This window comes from Phoenix dactylifera, chromosome 7 (assembly GCF_051530095.1).
Source record: "Phoenix dactylifera cultivar Ajwa chromosome 7, Ajwa_hap1_PhDact_Kaust_v1.1, whole genome shotgun sequence".
Lineage (NCBI taxonomy): Eukaryota > Viridiplantae > Streptophyta > Magnoliopsida > Arecales > Arecaceae > Phoenix > Phoenix dactylifera.
In genome coordinates this window covers 1,418,630-1,433,580 of record NC_143196.1, presented here as the reverse complement: position 1 = coordinate 1,433,580, position 14,951 = coordinate 1,418,630, and the positions used below count along the sequence as shown (strand labels likewise).

Genomic DNA, 14,951 nt, shown 5'->3' with positions numbered 1-14,951 from the left:
GAAGAGTCTTTACTTTTAGATTTTTTTAAAAATAAATATAAAAGAATATAACGAAATAAAAAACCTGCCCAATATTTTTTTATATAGTTTCTGCCCATATAATTTTTGTTCCTCGATTAGTGAGAAAAATCTCTGATTTTTAGGTCGCTTATAATTATTACTTGCGGTCGCGGATGGGTGCGCTCAAAATGGGGAACACCGCTTCCAATGTACCCGTAGAACACGTGTCCACAATCATGCGGTTGAGCAATAAGCCTCGATTGTCGTGCCGCGGTCACTCTCGAGCAGTTCCTCCCACGTGAGGGCGATCTCGTAATTAAAACATTTTACGGCCGTCTCGTCACAAACTGAAATATGGAATTCTGCTGCTACAAATACCCGGCCCGAGCTTCTCTCGTTCTCCAGCCACTCCAATCTCTCTATCTCTCTCCCCCCTCCACCTCTCTCTCCTCTTTCGGCGCTGAGGGTTTCGGATATTCGGTTCCAATCTCCGTTTTTCTTTAATTTTTTTAAATCTCGAACGGTAGTGGAATCGGTAGAACCACGCGATCGCATTTATATCGACGGAAGGATCGATCGGGGGTGGCTTCCCGGGGGACGAAGGGATTGTAGGGTCCCGCTGCGGTGGATTTTTGTGGTTATTGATTGATTTGGGTTTTGGTTTGGGGCGGGGTTATGAGGTTGAACGGGGAGATTTCCTATAGGAATGAGGAGGAGAAGGAGGACGAGATGGGTTCGGTTCTGCCGCCCCCACTGCCGCAGCAGAAGCTCGTCGTGGGGTACGCTCTGACGTCGAAGAAGGTCAAGAGCTTCTTGCAGCCGAAGCTGGAAGGTTTGGCTAGGTAAAATCTTTAGCAAAAGAAGAATCATTGGGGAAAGTTTGATTTTTGTTGGCGTCTTATAGATATTGGTGTGATCCAGCTGTCCGTCTTATATGATCGCTTATACATCTAATGTTATGTCTTGAGCCGTAGTGTATGCAAAATTGGATTTTTAATTAATATGTAATACTAGGAAGCCAATTTTTCTTTTTCCGTAGGTAAACCTTTTTGTTTGTTTTTGTTTGGTTTCCCACTCAAAGCTCCTTGAAATGGTAACCCTAAGATTGTAACTTGCTTGAAAAATTTCCTTTTTCAACATGTCTTCTTATCTTTTAGTCTTTTTTGAGAGTTTTTCCTCTGTTGTTGCACGATCAAATCTATTTACATCTCCGGAATTAGTTTTGTATTTATTTGAACGGAAAATATAATTTGATTCAATCTATATAAGAATCATAGCATTCTCACATGCTTGATACATAGAACACCTTAAATTGAACAGCTTTTGCTCACTTTATATGTTGAAACTAAGTTGCTTACTGTTCATGACACCTGCTCAATTTGTTCTCACGGTTCAGAAGTAACGCAGTTTGTATCAAATATCAAATACTTCCGCATGAAGGAAAGGGGAAATTTCCTTGAAGTCGATATGAAGTGGTGGGTTTATGTAAGCTATTCGTTTAAGTGAGAGCAGCAACCCTTGATTTGAGCTGCTTGCACTTTGCCTTTGTCCTTGACAATAGCTCCTTGTAATGTTCTATGTTGACTCTGGGTGGAAGGGTATATTTATGAATTGATGGCGACAACTTGCCAGTTGTTTATGTTTGGAATGAATTCCTCTGTGTCTCGAATATTGGGTTTTTTGAATTGGAATATCCTGTTCTATGTACAACATCGGTTTCAGGACATCGATATAGTTTAAAAATCATTATTTAATTCTGTAGTCCATGAGGGAAAAAGTATTATAATGACCTACTGCATGATGCACCATTAGATAAAGTACTGTAGCCTTTTGTTTTATGAATGCTAATATTTTCAATCAACTGGCTCATGTTTCTCTGTAATGCTTGGAAATTAGTTCAGGTTTCAACAATTTGCATAGGCTTATAGGATCTTGATAAACAGTCTTATGCATTTCATGGTTTAAAAGCTTTATTCTGATCATTCTGTATCATGCAGAACACCTTTTTTTATTATTTATTGCACTACTGCTTCAAACATATTCTATTATGTTTTGTATGACACATATTTTTGTATGTAGTCTTTTTATTAAATAATTTCCAATGTCTTGAGATTTTCTATACAATGGTGATAATTCTCTCATGATAGTTTTGATGTTCCTAATGTTCCTTTACTTTTATTTGTTTGTTTCTGCTTTCTTATTTTTTAACTGAATCTTGCCCAAGTTAATATCTTCTAGCATAGGCTGGACAATATGAAACTCTTGAAAGAATCAAAAAACTTGAGTTGGTATTGAATAAAAAGTAATTTATTTGCTCAAACATTGCGGATGGGTTCTAGAACTCTTTTGCAATATCGATTACTTCATGGACAGTGTCTCATGTATGACAAGAATTTGCTGATCTATATATTTTATACCTACCGATGCTATTTTGCTTTTCTTCCTAATATGCTTGCACAATCCAATTTTATATTCTAAAGTTTACTAATTTTGGCCTCATATTTTGTGGAAATACCTTGGTTTCAGATCTAGTAATTCTTTCTATCTGCTTGCACATTATAAAAATTATACCTGAACTCCCCCCCTCTGTAGACGAAAGCAGAAAAAGAGATTCTTGAAAAAATAATTCATGGTTTCTTTCTATGCAAACTTTGAGCTATCAGAGTGTCTGCTATTCAGTTAGATGTGTCACATTTTGTAGGCGAATGTTTGATCCAGTAGTTCCAAGCCTCATTTAATGAAATTTAGTTGTTGTAATCTGAAGTCTAAGTTGTCTTGTTTGCATTGTGTTGTTTCTTCTCTTTATATATTCTAGTTGAGTAGCAAAAACTATGTCAGTTTTGAAGTGGCTATAAAATTATAAATTCAGCGGAACTCCTTGCTTGCTTTCTTGGGCCCTAAATACCTTCTGGACTTAAATATTGGATGACACTCCCAACTTAGTTTTTAGCCAATTCTTTTTAAATACATATAATTTCACAAATTTATCACTTATTTTTGTATGGTTTTTAGAGTGAAAAGTTTTTTTTTTTTTTTTTTTGGGGGGGGGGGGGGGGGGGGGGTGGGGGTGGGGTAAGAATTGAATATATGCTCAGTATACTGGTTAGTCCTTTTTTCTTTTGCTTCTTGGATACGATGTGATAATTTTGTCAAAGTTACACCTTGAGCTGACTTTTCTAAGTATGCCCTCTAAAATGTGGTGCAGGAAGAAGGGGATTTTATTTGTTGCAATTGACCCAAGTAGGCCTCTTTCAGAGCAAGGTCCTTTTGATATTGTTCTACACAAGGTCAGCCATTGTTGCCTATTTTCAAACTTTAGGTGGTCTCACGGATTAAAAAGGAGTTATTTGTCTAGGAATAATTGTACATCTCAGTTATTTTTAGATTGTTTGACAATTGTTGAATTGGGCTGCCTGCAGTTTTCGTAAGCTAACAATTCAGTTCTTCTGTATAATACATGGGTATATTGAAGAAATCAATTTACTAATATTTAACAAAAATATTTAGACCATTGCTGACTGGCAAGCTTTGTTCTTTCAATGTTTTCTCCAGTTGACTGGAAAAGAATGGCAACAAATTCTGGAGGTCGGTAAACTCTTAATCACCCTAAATAAAATGCTTCATCTTTTTTAGGGTTTTTTATTTTGCAAAAAAAATTAAAATATCTGTTCCTATTCTGGTATCTGAGGTGTTGTTTCTGTGTTATGTCATAATAGTGCTGCCAATTTGAATGGATGATCAAATATGAACTAACACTGACTGGTACACAGAGAAGTCTGTTAGAGTTAAAAACTTATTTTTGTCTGGAATAATTTGCAGAGAGCATTCTCTTTCCTGCGTTATGAATCATGATCAGATAGTTAAAAGTTGAAGCTTCAAGAATTCCGACATCTGAGGGTTGTACCTTCTGTGACCGGCTAATCTTAGCCTCTGATACATATGCTAGGTGATTTCAGGTGTTGCTAATTATAGTTGTATTAAATGTTGATTGCAAAGATAGTGTTCTCTGGTGGTTGATTGTATTTTGTTGTCTGTGAAATTAATTTTCTCAGACACTATCTTATTGACCGTAATTTTCTCAGACACTATCTTATTGACTGTCATAGTTGTAGCATTTTATGGAATTAAAGTTGAATCAAGAATTAACTATTCCAATTTTAAGCAGACATCGGATCTTTTATGCAATATCTGTCTGCTGTAATATGAATTTTTGATATGTCAAGTTGGTTCTTGCACATGTGTGTAATCTTGTAAACTTCATGTGTAAGTTATCCTTGAAGTTGCAATTAAAATCTCTGATACTGAAACTGTTATATTTGCTTATATACAAAATATCAGAAATACATATTAATTCATTGTATGCAATGGTTTCAGCATTTATCTATAATTTTTCTTCATATAATTTATAATTTAATCATCTGGAACTTGGTACTGTTTTACTTTCCGAGTCTGATTTTTGAGTGAATATACTCGCTGCCCAAAACTTTTCTTTGAAAGGAACAATTCTGTAGCAATAATCCAAACTCAGGTATTTTTTTTCTTTCCAAAAGGTAAAACAAAATTTTTGAGAAATTCAATAAACCAGATGATTAAAACTAAATTATATGATTTTTTAAAATTAAAATTCTTGTGTGGTTCCTAATTACCGTTTCTGGTTAGCTCTTTCATTACATTTTCGCCTCATTTGTACCTGCTCGCAGACTAAATATTCCCTATTTTCAAGTATATGCGGTGTCTCCACCTAGTAAAGAGCCTAAATTTTCATCTGCATGTACATATGATGTGCTTTCTCTGTCTATTATGCAAATGCACGTGGAAGAACAAGCATAGAAGCACAGCAACAGAAAGGAAAGCTGTTAATGGTAGCCAAACATTAATCTGTGAATGTGTAAATTATTTCTGGTCGAAGATTAAATTTTTGGGATGGTTTTGCTGAACAATTGGCCACTTATATGTGCTTCACTAATTGAAGAATATAAGAGCAATAAACAGAATATTTTGACTTCTAGATTCGTATGTTGCTTGCTGTGCTAGGGAAAATAAGTTGATTTGATACAAAGGTTAGTAGTGCACATTATACTGTTGCAATAGAATCAGTTGAGTGTTTGAAAAAGGTGGGGGGGCTAGTGCTTGGCATTCATTTGGTACTCTTTGTTGGGGGGGGCTAGTGCTTGGCATTCATTGGATCCAAGTCTTGTTGGCCGTTTACTACTCCTTCTAGAGTATGTATTAGTGGATAAGGTCTGCTGTAGCATACATGAATTTTTTTTCCTGTTCTATGTTAATGAGGATATTCTATTCTGGTGCTAGGAGAGAGGTTGCATTTCTTGTATGATCCATATGATTTTGGAAATGTGTTCTAAACTTCAGATTTTTTTTTCTATTATTGTATTTGCATAGAGGATGGATATTGATGTCCAGATATTTATTTCTATCTTGTACCTTTTATGCTTAAGTTATCAGGTATTGTATTCCCTTCTAAATTTTCTTGTTGAGCTCAGCTTCATATTCATTTTTGGCTCAATCCTTTTGTTGCTACGCAACGTGCACTTAATATGTTAAGTAATTTAACAATTAGATGTCTGAATAGTGATACTTTTAGATATATTTGCATGTGTTTTTTATGAAGTTCTTATGCTTGATTTTCTTTTAATCTTTTAATACATGGTGGTCGGCATGGTCTTTAATTACCCGAAAAAAACACAGACGTTTTTAATTATGCCATATTTGATTATCCTGTTTTGCTGATATAAGTTCTTAAAAAGCAATCAAACTCTTTGCTTGGTCAAAAGAATGATTGACTGGTGCTATATTGATATTTAAGATTATCAAGCTTCTAATGAAAGCACTAATAAGCAACTGTTGTCTATGGTCCACAACATTTGACGAAATGTTCTTTGTTGAATCTGAAGTACACTTCAATAGTTCAATTAGGTTGAACCTGCATAAAACTCCTAGGCCAGTTTCTTCTTTGATGAATACCCTGATTTGTTAGTTCTTTCTTATTTAATTTATATGCCTCACTCTAAATTGACTATATATGCTGCTTATGTCTTGGAATCACTGTTCATGTCTTTAATATTTATTTACCTTGATCCTTTATTCTTGAAGGATTATGGCAGAAAACATCCAGAAGTGACTGTGCTCGACCCACCGGATGCCATACAACACTTGCGCAATCGGCAATCAATGCTTGAGGGTGTGGCCGATTTGAATCTATCAGACTGCCATGGTAATTCTTTAAGTTGCTTCCCTGCAAGAACTTGTTATTATTGTTCTTTAAATGATTTGACATAGTGAATGGAGTAATGGATACTTACAAGTGAGGCTGTTGGGTACACTAAAGAACGATGCACAAGACCGTTTATCTTTCTCGAGAAGCCAATTGAAATGGTAAATGACAGGGTTGACCTATGGCACAATGGAATTTCTTATTTGTTCATTGATGGCCCATTATTTACAAGTTTATCAACCTATCAGGCCAGATACCATAATTGTGCATATAGTAAGCTGAATGTTACCTTCAGCAACCATTGACCATCTCTCACCTTCTAAAAGGTTATGCATTTAGTGGTTTTTTTTCAAAGCTGACAATGATAACTTTTAGTATTTCTATTGTGATCCCTCATCCTTGATAGGATCACACTGCAATGGGTTGTTTGTTGTGATTTTCACTATCTTGAAAGCTATCTATATTCAGTTTCCGATTGTATCATCACTGTGCAATTGAATCTTTGCAGGTAAAGTTGGTGTTCCTAGGCAAGTGGTAATTACAAAAGACCCCTCATCAATCCTAGATGCAGTTACCAGGGCTGGATTAACACTACCTTTAGGTAAATCTGCTGTTAAGTATTTCTTATTTTTATTGCTGTCCCATATATGCAAAGCACACTAAACTGATGCTGAACCAAAGGAGGCCCTGGCAAGCACCAGTTGGCCTATAACCAATTTCAGAGTATTACGGTCTGAGCTCAGATACAAGTCTGGGGATCCTCATTGCTTATTCTAGTTTGTAGAAATTTTCCCAAGATCCAGCGGCATGCCCTTGATTTTGAAAAGCTGATCTTGTTATGACCAAAGGTTCTGCCTGGTTTCATTCATTTAATGAGGACTTCATTGTATTAGAACAGCACTAGGTTGTGTTCTACCAATAGTATTAGTATGTAGGTCTCAGTTTTCATTTTTCAAAGAAACTTTTAGGAACATCGGGAACATAAAGCTGAACTTGTTTAGCGCTATATCATTGCTAACCACAAATCTTGAACTCTATTTTGCTTTCAGTTTCTATTCAGTTGGGTTTATATGACTATAAACCCTGAGCTGGTTCAGTGTTTCATGCTTTGTCTGGCCTATGTGCTTTGTAGCTTTGCTACTTTCACATGGATGCTATGCTCATATATTGGACTCTTACCTTATGTGGATAATTTCTGACTGGTCTTGTAGTGTACTAGAATGTCGAAATATATTTTTCCCCATCTTGTAAAAATTATGCATTTGTCATTCCAGCTATAATGCTGGTGATATGGCAGGGCTTTTTTGGTATAAGTGTTGCACACTCGTACATCCATGTGGTTTGGCCAAATATTAATTTCCTTTAGTTTTTAGGTCAAGTGATAGGTCCTGTCTTCTGTTCTGAGTATGAAACTCCTTTTTAGTTTAAAAGATACTTATTTTTGCTTGAGAAAAGGTAAAGATGCCATATTTAACAAATGTAAGGATTTTCATGAAACTAATGGAGTTTTATTTTTATATTTTTTACTACCTTATAAAAAATTGGCATTTGTAATTTTTTAGTTTAAACACATGCATCATATGTTGAATTTCTTCCATAAATAATAAATCAGCAGGATTTAGTGTTGTTTAACTGACTTGTGTAGGATTCAAGTATTCACTAAATTTATAAAATTTAATGGTACTGAGTTTGGAGGAGCTGCGAGCTAGATGTCTGGTTGTTAATTTAAATATGTGAAACCTGTTAGAATATTTGTTTGCCCTTGTTTCTTTTGCAGTTGCCAAGCCATTGGTAGTTGATGGAAGCGCAAAATCACATGAACTTTCTCTTGCTTATGATCGATTCTCCTTGTCAAAGCTTGATCCTCCCTTGGTTTTACAGGAATTTGTCAATCATGGTAGGTAGTTATTACTGTCACATGACATAATTTGCTTAGCTAAGTTTATTTATATATTTGCAGCTGATTTTCTTCTCCAATCATAGGTGGTGTTCTCTTTAAGGTCTATATTGTTGGGGAAACAATAAAAGTCGTGCGGCGATTTTCCCTTCCTGATGTTAATAAATGCGACCTATTAAACAATGCTGGTGTCTTTCGATTTCCGAGGGTTTCTTGTGCTGCAGCCTCTGCAGATGATGCTGACCTGGACCCTGCTGTTGCTGGTAAAGTCTCTAACATGATTTTGAAGTTTTTGATCTCTTAAATTGTTTTACAATCATCAAACTTGGGACAAGTATATCCTCTGCAAATTGAGAAGATTCTTGCTTTTTGATTCCTGACATGGAACAGAACTTCCTCCTCGACCGTTGCTTGAGAGGCTTGCTAGGGAGCTCCATCGTAGACTGGTACAATAGTCTCTTATATTTTTGCACAACTCAACTTCTCATTTATTTATTTATATATTTATGCCTTCCTTCATCCATTCATTTGCACTTGTTATGTGATACATAGGGCCTTCGGTTATTCAACATAGATATGATCAGGGAGCATGAGACAAGGGACCGATTTTATGTCATTGATATCAACTATTTTCCTGGCAAGTGAAACCTACTTAATTGTCTAATAAGCATATCCTTTCTATATTATTCCATTTCCTCTGAATAATGTTCATATATGTTTGGATTACATGGCTTTTCCCCCCTCAAATCAGATAGCTATGCTATAGGAGCATTAAGTATTTCCAGGAATAATTGTACTTTGATCCATATATGTTTGGACAAAACCTGTGAATATGCATGGATTAAGATTTCTTTTTATAGAATTCTCTGATTATTATTTTTTAGTTATGCAAATATAATATTATTGAAATTGCATATTATCACTGGAATTGAAAGTTTGTAAGTGAACATTTTTTCAGCATTACTATGGTTTCAAGTTAATTGTCCATAGGGGGGCACATAAGTTTCCCACAATTTTTAGATGCATGATTAATTTGTTTATTTACATTCCCATAAATTTGACTGTGTAGTTGGCTTTTCAGAAATTTAAATTTGCTGAATTATCTAGATTGTTCATTTCAGTGTTTACCAACATAAAAGTTCATGGTAGGAGCTAGTGAATGACTTCATTTTCAGGCAGACTTTGTTCCCTTGATTTTGTTGAATGTAGATTTCCGTAAGGGTACACAAATTGTTACATTGAAAGAAAGCATTAGAATATCCTTTACAAAATGATAATGGTTGTTGTAGAGGTGTACAAAATCTGAACTTGACATCCCAAAAGCTCTTGTAACTTGGGGAAGAGGATCTCCTCCTGTTAGGATAACTTTTCCCGACTAAGACTCAAGACCTACGGGTTCCCTCAAGCAGTGGTGCATACAAGAAGGCGGAGATCTTGTTGGTTTAGGTAATATTCAGTTTTTAGACCGTAGGGGTAGTTGGATTGTTTTCTAGTAGGGAACAGTTTTTATACAAAAAATTGCTGGATATAAAGAAGCTATTTAGGTTCGGTGGGAATTGTGAGTTACTGTGAGGTACTCACCAGAATGCTAAGAGCCAGAGATATTTGAGGCCTGAATTTTATGTGGAAGTGGATTTTGAAGAGAAACTAAACTTCACAAAGAAAATGAAGGAAGAAAATAAACTATTCTGAGATTTTGGTTAGGGATGGCAATTTTTGAACCAACTTGCTTATGCGATGTGAACCAAACCCGCCTAACCCGATCCATCGGGTTTGCTTTTTGGGTATGGGTCAGCCAATCACAAAGGGCTAGCAGGTCTGGTTGGGTTCAGGTCAGGGCCCCTCAATCCATCAAGTTACAGAGGGGGTTATATGATATATGTTTTTAAAAAATATTCATATTTATATTGATATTTGTGTATATTGTAGAAAGTTTTGTAATATATGAGCTATTGGATGGATTCAATGACTTAGAATTAAAACGAGAGATGAGTTATAGTATAAATGGTCTAGAAGCTATTAATCCATAGTCTAGCTATTTAATATAAAGCCCAAAACTAAGGGGCTTGGGACTTGAAGGGGTTAGCTGGTTGGTTGCAGGTTGGATTCGGGTCAAACATTCTTGCCCTGCTGGCAGGCCTTATATGTGAGGCAAACCTGACCTGACCCACTGATTGCCATCCCTCATTTTGTTTCAACAGTTAAGTTGAAAATTGTGTGGAAGATTCAGTCCCTTAAATTGTATCTTCTTATAAGATAGCAACCCTTATACCCCATTCTATGTCTTTTAAGGTTCTTATCCTAATGAGACAATAAGCAGTCTCAAACCCTTATCCTCCTTGTAAGCTTCTTCTAAATGACCACATTGCTTTATCTTCACTTTATGGACTCCTGAAATTTGATTTGTTGCTTTCTCCTGACTAGATTATTCTTTAAAAAAATCAAAAGAGACTTGTATAATGTTAAAAGAATTCACGTACGTTCTTAACTCATCTTATGATTTGTATATCCCCCACACTGTCATGATAATTTTTGACCAAGTTTCCTCTGGAGGGCAATTGGTAGATTTTATCATTGTGTGATGTATGTGATGTGCAAAATTTGGGCCAATGAATGCTAAATTAAAGGCTTGGTTTTCATCTCAGAAATTTCAATTGGAAATATTGGTATTTTCAAATGGAAATAGGTTCCATCAAGGGAAAACATTAGCAATTGGAATAAGCACGGGCATGTGGTCAATATCATAATAAATTAGTTAGAAAACAAAGATTATGTGATCAGTTGCCAAGCAGATTTAACATGCTGTATTCAACAATCTTGTCTGGTGATTTTTAAAGTTTTATTTGAGTAATTAATGGTGCTTGGCCGAGTGGGCTTGAAAGCAGCAGAAGTTGTTGGAGTGAGAGCAAGATATTGGAGAAGCTGTGACACCCGTTATCAGATTTTGTCAGGTGCTTTTGATGATTTCTCATTTCAAATTTGTACATCGAGTCAATTTCTTCTACAGACAATAAATGAGGCTTAGTATCAAAACCAGCATGTAAGCTTTATGAAGTTTCAGCTCCCATGCTCAGCTACCCATTCTGATGTGGCACTTGCAGAATGGTCAGACTGCATCTGTGCTCCACCTGGCCCAATGTATCGAACCAATCTTGAACTGCCACAGGGAACTGTGCAACTGAGCGCATGGTGGACTAAGGAAGGGTTGCTTGACACCTTTTTACATTATAAATCAGTGCTTTAACTTTTATGAATCTCATGATGGTCACCAGAGATGCCTTTTGTGGTCTAATAATGATATAATTCATATTTGCTCCCTTTACTGCCAAAATTATTAGCAATACACATTTGTCATCTATATGTATATACAATTATATATCCAGCACCTCAAATCTGTTCTGCTTCATTTTCTTTTTCTTTTGCCTTTTCCTATTCTTTTCCTTTTTCCTTTTTTTGGTAAGCTGTCCTGCTCTTCTTTGGTTGCTTTTAGTGGAAGCTGCGATAAACAAGATGTTGCCCATGCAGCATGTTTAAAATGACATGAAAAACTAGTCCTAATAATTGAACATAGTTGCATGATGCCTGTTTTGTTTCTAATGTAGACTCCTGATTTCTGCAGGATATAGCAAAATGCCAGGATACGAACACATTTTCACCGACTTCCTTCTAAGCCTGGTGCAAAGCAAGCATAAAAGGCGATAAACAGCTAAAGCTGCTGCTGGTGAAATGTTCTTTGATCTGCAAACATCAGGTGGTTGTTCTGATTCTCCAACATGCCCTCTAAATCGTCCGCATGTACATAGCTGGTATGGGGCATGTGAAACTGGATACTGACAAATGGTCGAGACAGTGGGTCTTGATCAGCAAAGATGCTCCTCACCTCCCACAATTGCCAACTGACGTTGTTACATGCCCTTCCAAAGGCTTTCACCATTAATGCATGCAAGCTCTCTGGTAGCAAGCTCTCCTTTTGTCCGTTGGCTGTATTTTTCTGTTAATTTTCTTCAAATCCAAGTTCAGAGGAGAAAATTTGTGAATGGAATCACTGAAAATTAGATTCCTTCTACTAATGTCATGCAAGTATTAAGCAAAATTTAGATGGTTGACTTTAAACTTTGGGTGGAAAAATCATTGAGGTTGCCAGTTAGTCTCGATCCCTCATAATTAAGTCAATGAGCTCAGAGTAGAGCAGCGAGTACGGTCCTTTGTATTTTTCAAACTGCAACCTATTGCTCGAGTTACCACCGAGTTTTGAGAGCATTTCGATGGCCTTGCTTCCACTCATTCCCAAAAGGAAGCATGACAATGGACAACAAAAAAGCTGGGGAAAATGTCAGACAGAAGTTAATTATTCAGAGATGGATTTCCTCACGGTCTTCGGTTGTAATAGAAGCTGAATCTGTTTTACTGATGATTTAGAAAAGCTGTGTTTGGCTTGGGAATTAGAAAACATGGATCGGGATCACTTTATGGCTATTCGAATGGTTTCCCAGAACTATTCCTATTTTTCATCTAAGACTTTCTGAAATGACTGGGCTCGAGTGTACATCAGCTAGCGTGGGCTTCTTGAACTGTAACTTGCTGCTTGTGTTGATTGTTGAGGTGTATTAGAAACCTCAATTTAAGTCCCAACATTTCGTGAAGCAATTTGGTTCTTATGGTTCCCCTCATTCTCCACAGGGAGCATGCTTTCTGGAGAAACAAAGAAGCTGGTGAAATAGCTAGATCGATTATATACAAAACAAGCAACAAAAACACAAGCCTTCTCGATGCAGAGATCAGACAAAGCATTCCAAAAACAAACCACACCGATGAGCGAGACCACATGGGATTAAAAGGAAGGAATCTTCTCGGTAACAACACCGCTCTCTTAGGCTCCTCTCATAGTGGCAGAACGTCTAGGTTGTTGGCCTCGAGACTGCATTTGGTTCAGGAACAAAGCAGGAATAAGCACTGTTTTTCCTGCCAAACAGATGTGAAGGAACAGCGACGGAGGATGAATGGTCGTATACCTATTCTTTGTAGACCTATGAATCCCATTGGGCCCAGAAATGAGACGTTGGAAGAATCTTTTGGTCTTCCAATTCCTCTCCTACATATTCCAAAATGGAAAAGGATTTCCGAGAGTTATTACATGGATCTGCAAGAGAATACCCCCCCCTCTATCGTTGTTCCTTCAGATCAGTTTGGCAGGAATAACCGTGCCTACTCTTGCTTTGCTCCTGAACCAAATGCAGTCGACTGTAAGGGAGAGAGAGAGTAATTCTCAGCTCTGGGTTGGACTCCTTTCAATGCGCCATAGACAGAACTCAGTGGAAACCAATCAACATTCTCTAACTACGATAAGGAGCATGATACAAGCAGGGTATGGATGATTGCAGTCCCAATCAAATTAATAACATAACGAGAACTTTGTTATACGGGCATAACAACAAACACCTCTCAGACATAGCATCAAGCAACACTGGATAAAGGAGACAGAGAAGGGAATCCATCCCTCCATCCATCCTTTAAGAGGCCGAAGGAGCAGGGGAGAGTCCTCCAGCATCCTGCGGCGGCTGGGGGAGGGGCTGGTCATCGGTGACGAGAGTCCAGTCGGGGGGGAGCGGGGGAAGGGGAGGGTAGATGGTAGGGCCCTTGCGGCGGACGTCCCAGGGCTGCGTCTTCTTCGGCCGCGTCTTCATGTGGTGCGCCGTCGCCTTCTTCTTCGGCCTCGACGAGCACTCCACCACCAGCCCACCGTTTCCTCCGCCGCCACCCAAGCTCGGAGGCGATGGCCGCCACGGCCTCGGTTTGGAGACGCCGATGGTGGTGGTCGCGAGCATCCCTGAAATCGACGCCATCGTGGCTCCTCTCTTCTTACTCCAAATCTATCAGAGGATAACGGGGATGTGTTTGAGGATAGAACGGGTGGCCGAATAATAGGCTCTCTAGTTCTGGAGCACCCGTTCCAGACTTTGGGTTTATCTGGTGTCAACTAACAAGATTGAGTGATTTTTTTTTCAGTAAAAGAGAAATTACGCACACCATGATAGAATCATGAGAATCATTTATTGAAGCCTTGGCTTATTAGACATATTTTACACAAAAAAATCATTAGATATATTTGTATCTTATATATTACTCATTCAATAATGCTAGTAGTATTATCATAATGCAATAATGCAACCAAAAAATATGGTAATAATGCTAAAGAATTAATTAAATAAGGCAATGATGCTGTCGACAAACATGGCAGTGATACTTTTGATTGCATATCTATGAAGATAAAGAAAATAAAGATCATGGTATTACATTGCAAGCTTCATTCAATCACATAAGATCCCATCCTAAGCCATTCAGACCATCATCCACACACAAAACGGCAGCCAACGATGGCACTGCACATCGTGCTTTTTGTAGAGATCCGGTGCATAAGAACCATTAGCACCAGTACACTCCAAGATCCTTTAAGGATAAAGCATGTATGCGACATAGATATGATATATGGTCGATCTAGGATAGATTGAGCATATGGGCACCGCATATGTCATTGCATGATTGCAGATCAGGCATGTCAGAACCAATGGGACGGGAATGTAGAAGAATATGATGCAAATCAAAGGTAAATAGAAGAAAATCAAGGTAGGATTTAGGAAAAATTAGAGATTAATGATACATCTAGGATACACTAATTGGGGTAGATTTGGAGCAGATTAGATGCTACCTTAGTCAAATGCCGAGGAGAGGCTCCAAATTGGTGGAAAAAGTTCTTAGCGAGTGAGATAAAGGTATTGTTATGGTTTATAATCTAGCTTTGACGTTAGGATTTAGGGTTTTAGC

General features: G+C 37.3%; 2 protein-coding genes across 3 annotated transcripts; one reads left to right on the top strand and one right to left on the bottom strand.

Moving 5' to 3' along the window:
• Positions 1-369: 369 nt before the first annotated feature.
• On the top strand, positions 370-12,579 carry LOC103707628 (inositol-tetrakisphosphate 1-kinase 3-like). 2 transcript variants are annotated; one of them, XM_008792188.6, is made up of 10 exons: positions 371-842; positions 3,206-3,287; positions 3,553-3,585; positions 6,112-6,232; positions 6,741-6,833; positions 8,010-8,129; positions 8,216-8,392; positions 8,520-8,575; positions 8,682-8,766; positions 11,749-12,579. In XM_008792188.6, the coding sequence occupies exons 1-10, from the start codon at positions 676-678 to the stop codon at positions 11,829-11,831; spliced, it is 1,017 nt and encodes a 338-aa protein (XP_008790410.3). In that variant the 5' UTR covers positions 371-675; the 3' UTR covers positions 11,832-12,579. The 2 variants fall into 2 exon arrangements, with proteins under 2 accessions (XP_008790411.3, XP_008790410.3); XM_008792189.5 differs by lacking the exon at positions 3,553-3,585 and having other exon boundaries at positions 370-842.
• Positions 12,580-13,442: 863 nt separating this feature from the next.
• PSRP6 (plastid-specific 50S ribosomal protein 6) lies at positions 13,443-14,146 on the bottom strand. The gene has a single exon (XM_039127644.2). It carries the CDS (start codon positions 13,970-13,972, stop codon positions 13,640-13,642), a length of 333 nt encoding a protein of 110 aa, XP_038983572.2. The 5' UTR covers positions 13,973-14,146; the 3' UTR covers positions 13,443-13,639.
• Positions 14,147-14,951: the final 805 nt, after the last annotated feature.

Coding starts and splice junctions, on each gene's coding strand:
- LOC103707628 (XM_008792188.6), top strand. CDS start 676: ATGAGGTTGAACGGGGAGATTTCCTATAGGAATGAGGAGGAGAAGGAG. Junction 843..3,205: donor AAGCTGGAAGGTTTGGCTAG/GTAAAATCTTTA, acceptor AATGTGGTGCAG/GAAGAAGGGGATTTTATTTG. Junction 3,586..6,111: donor AATGGCAACAAATTCTGGAG/GTCGGTAAACTC, acceptor TTATTCTTGAAG/GATTATGGCAGAAAACATCC.
- PSRP6 (XM_039127644.2), bottom strand. CDS start 13,972: ATGGCGTCGATTTCAGGGATGCTCGCGACCACCACCATCGGCGTCTCC.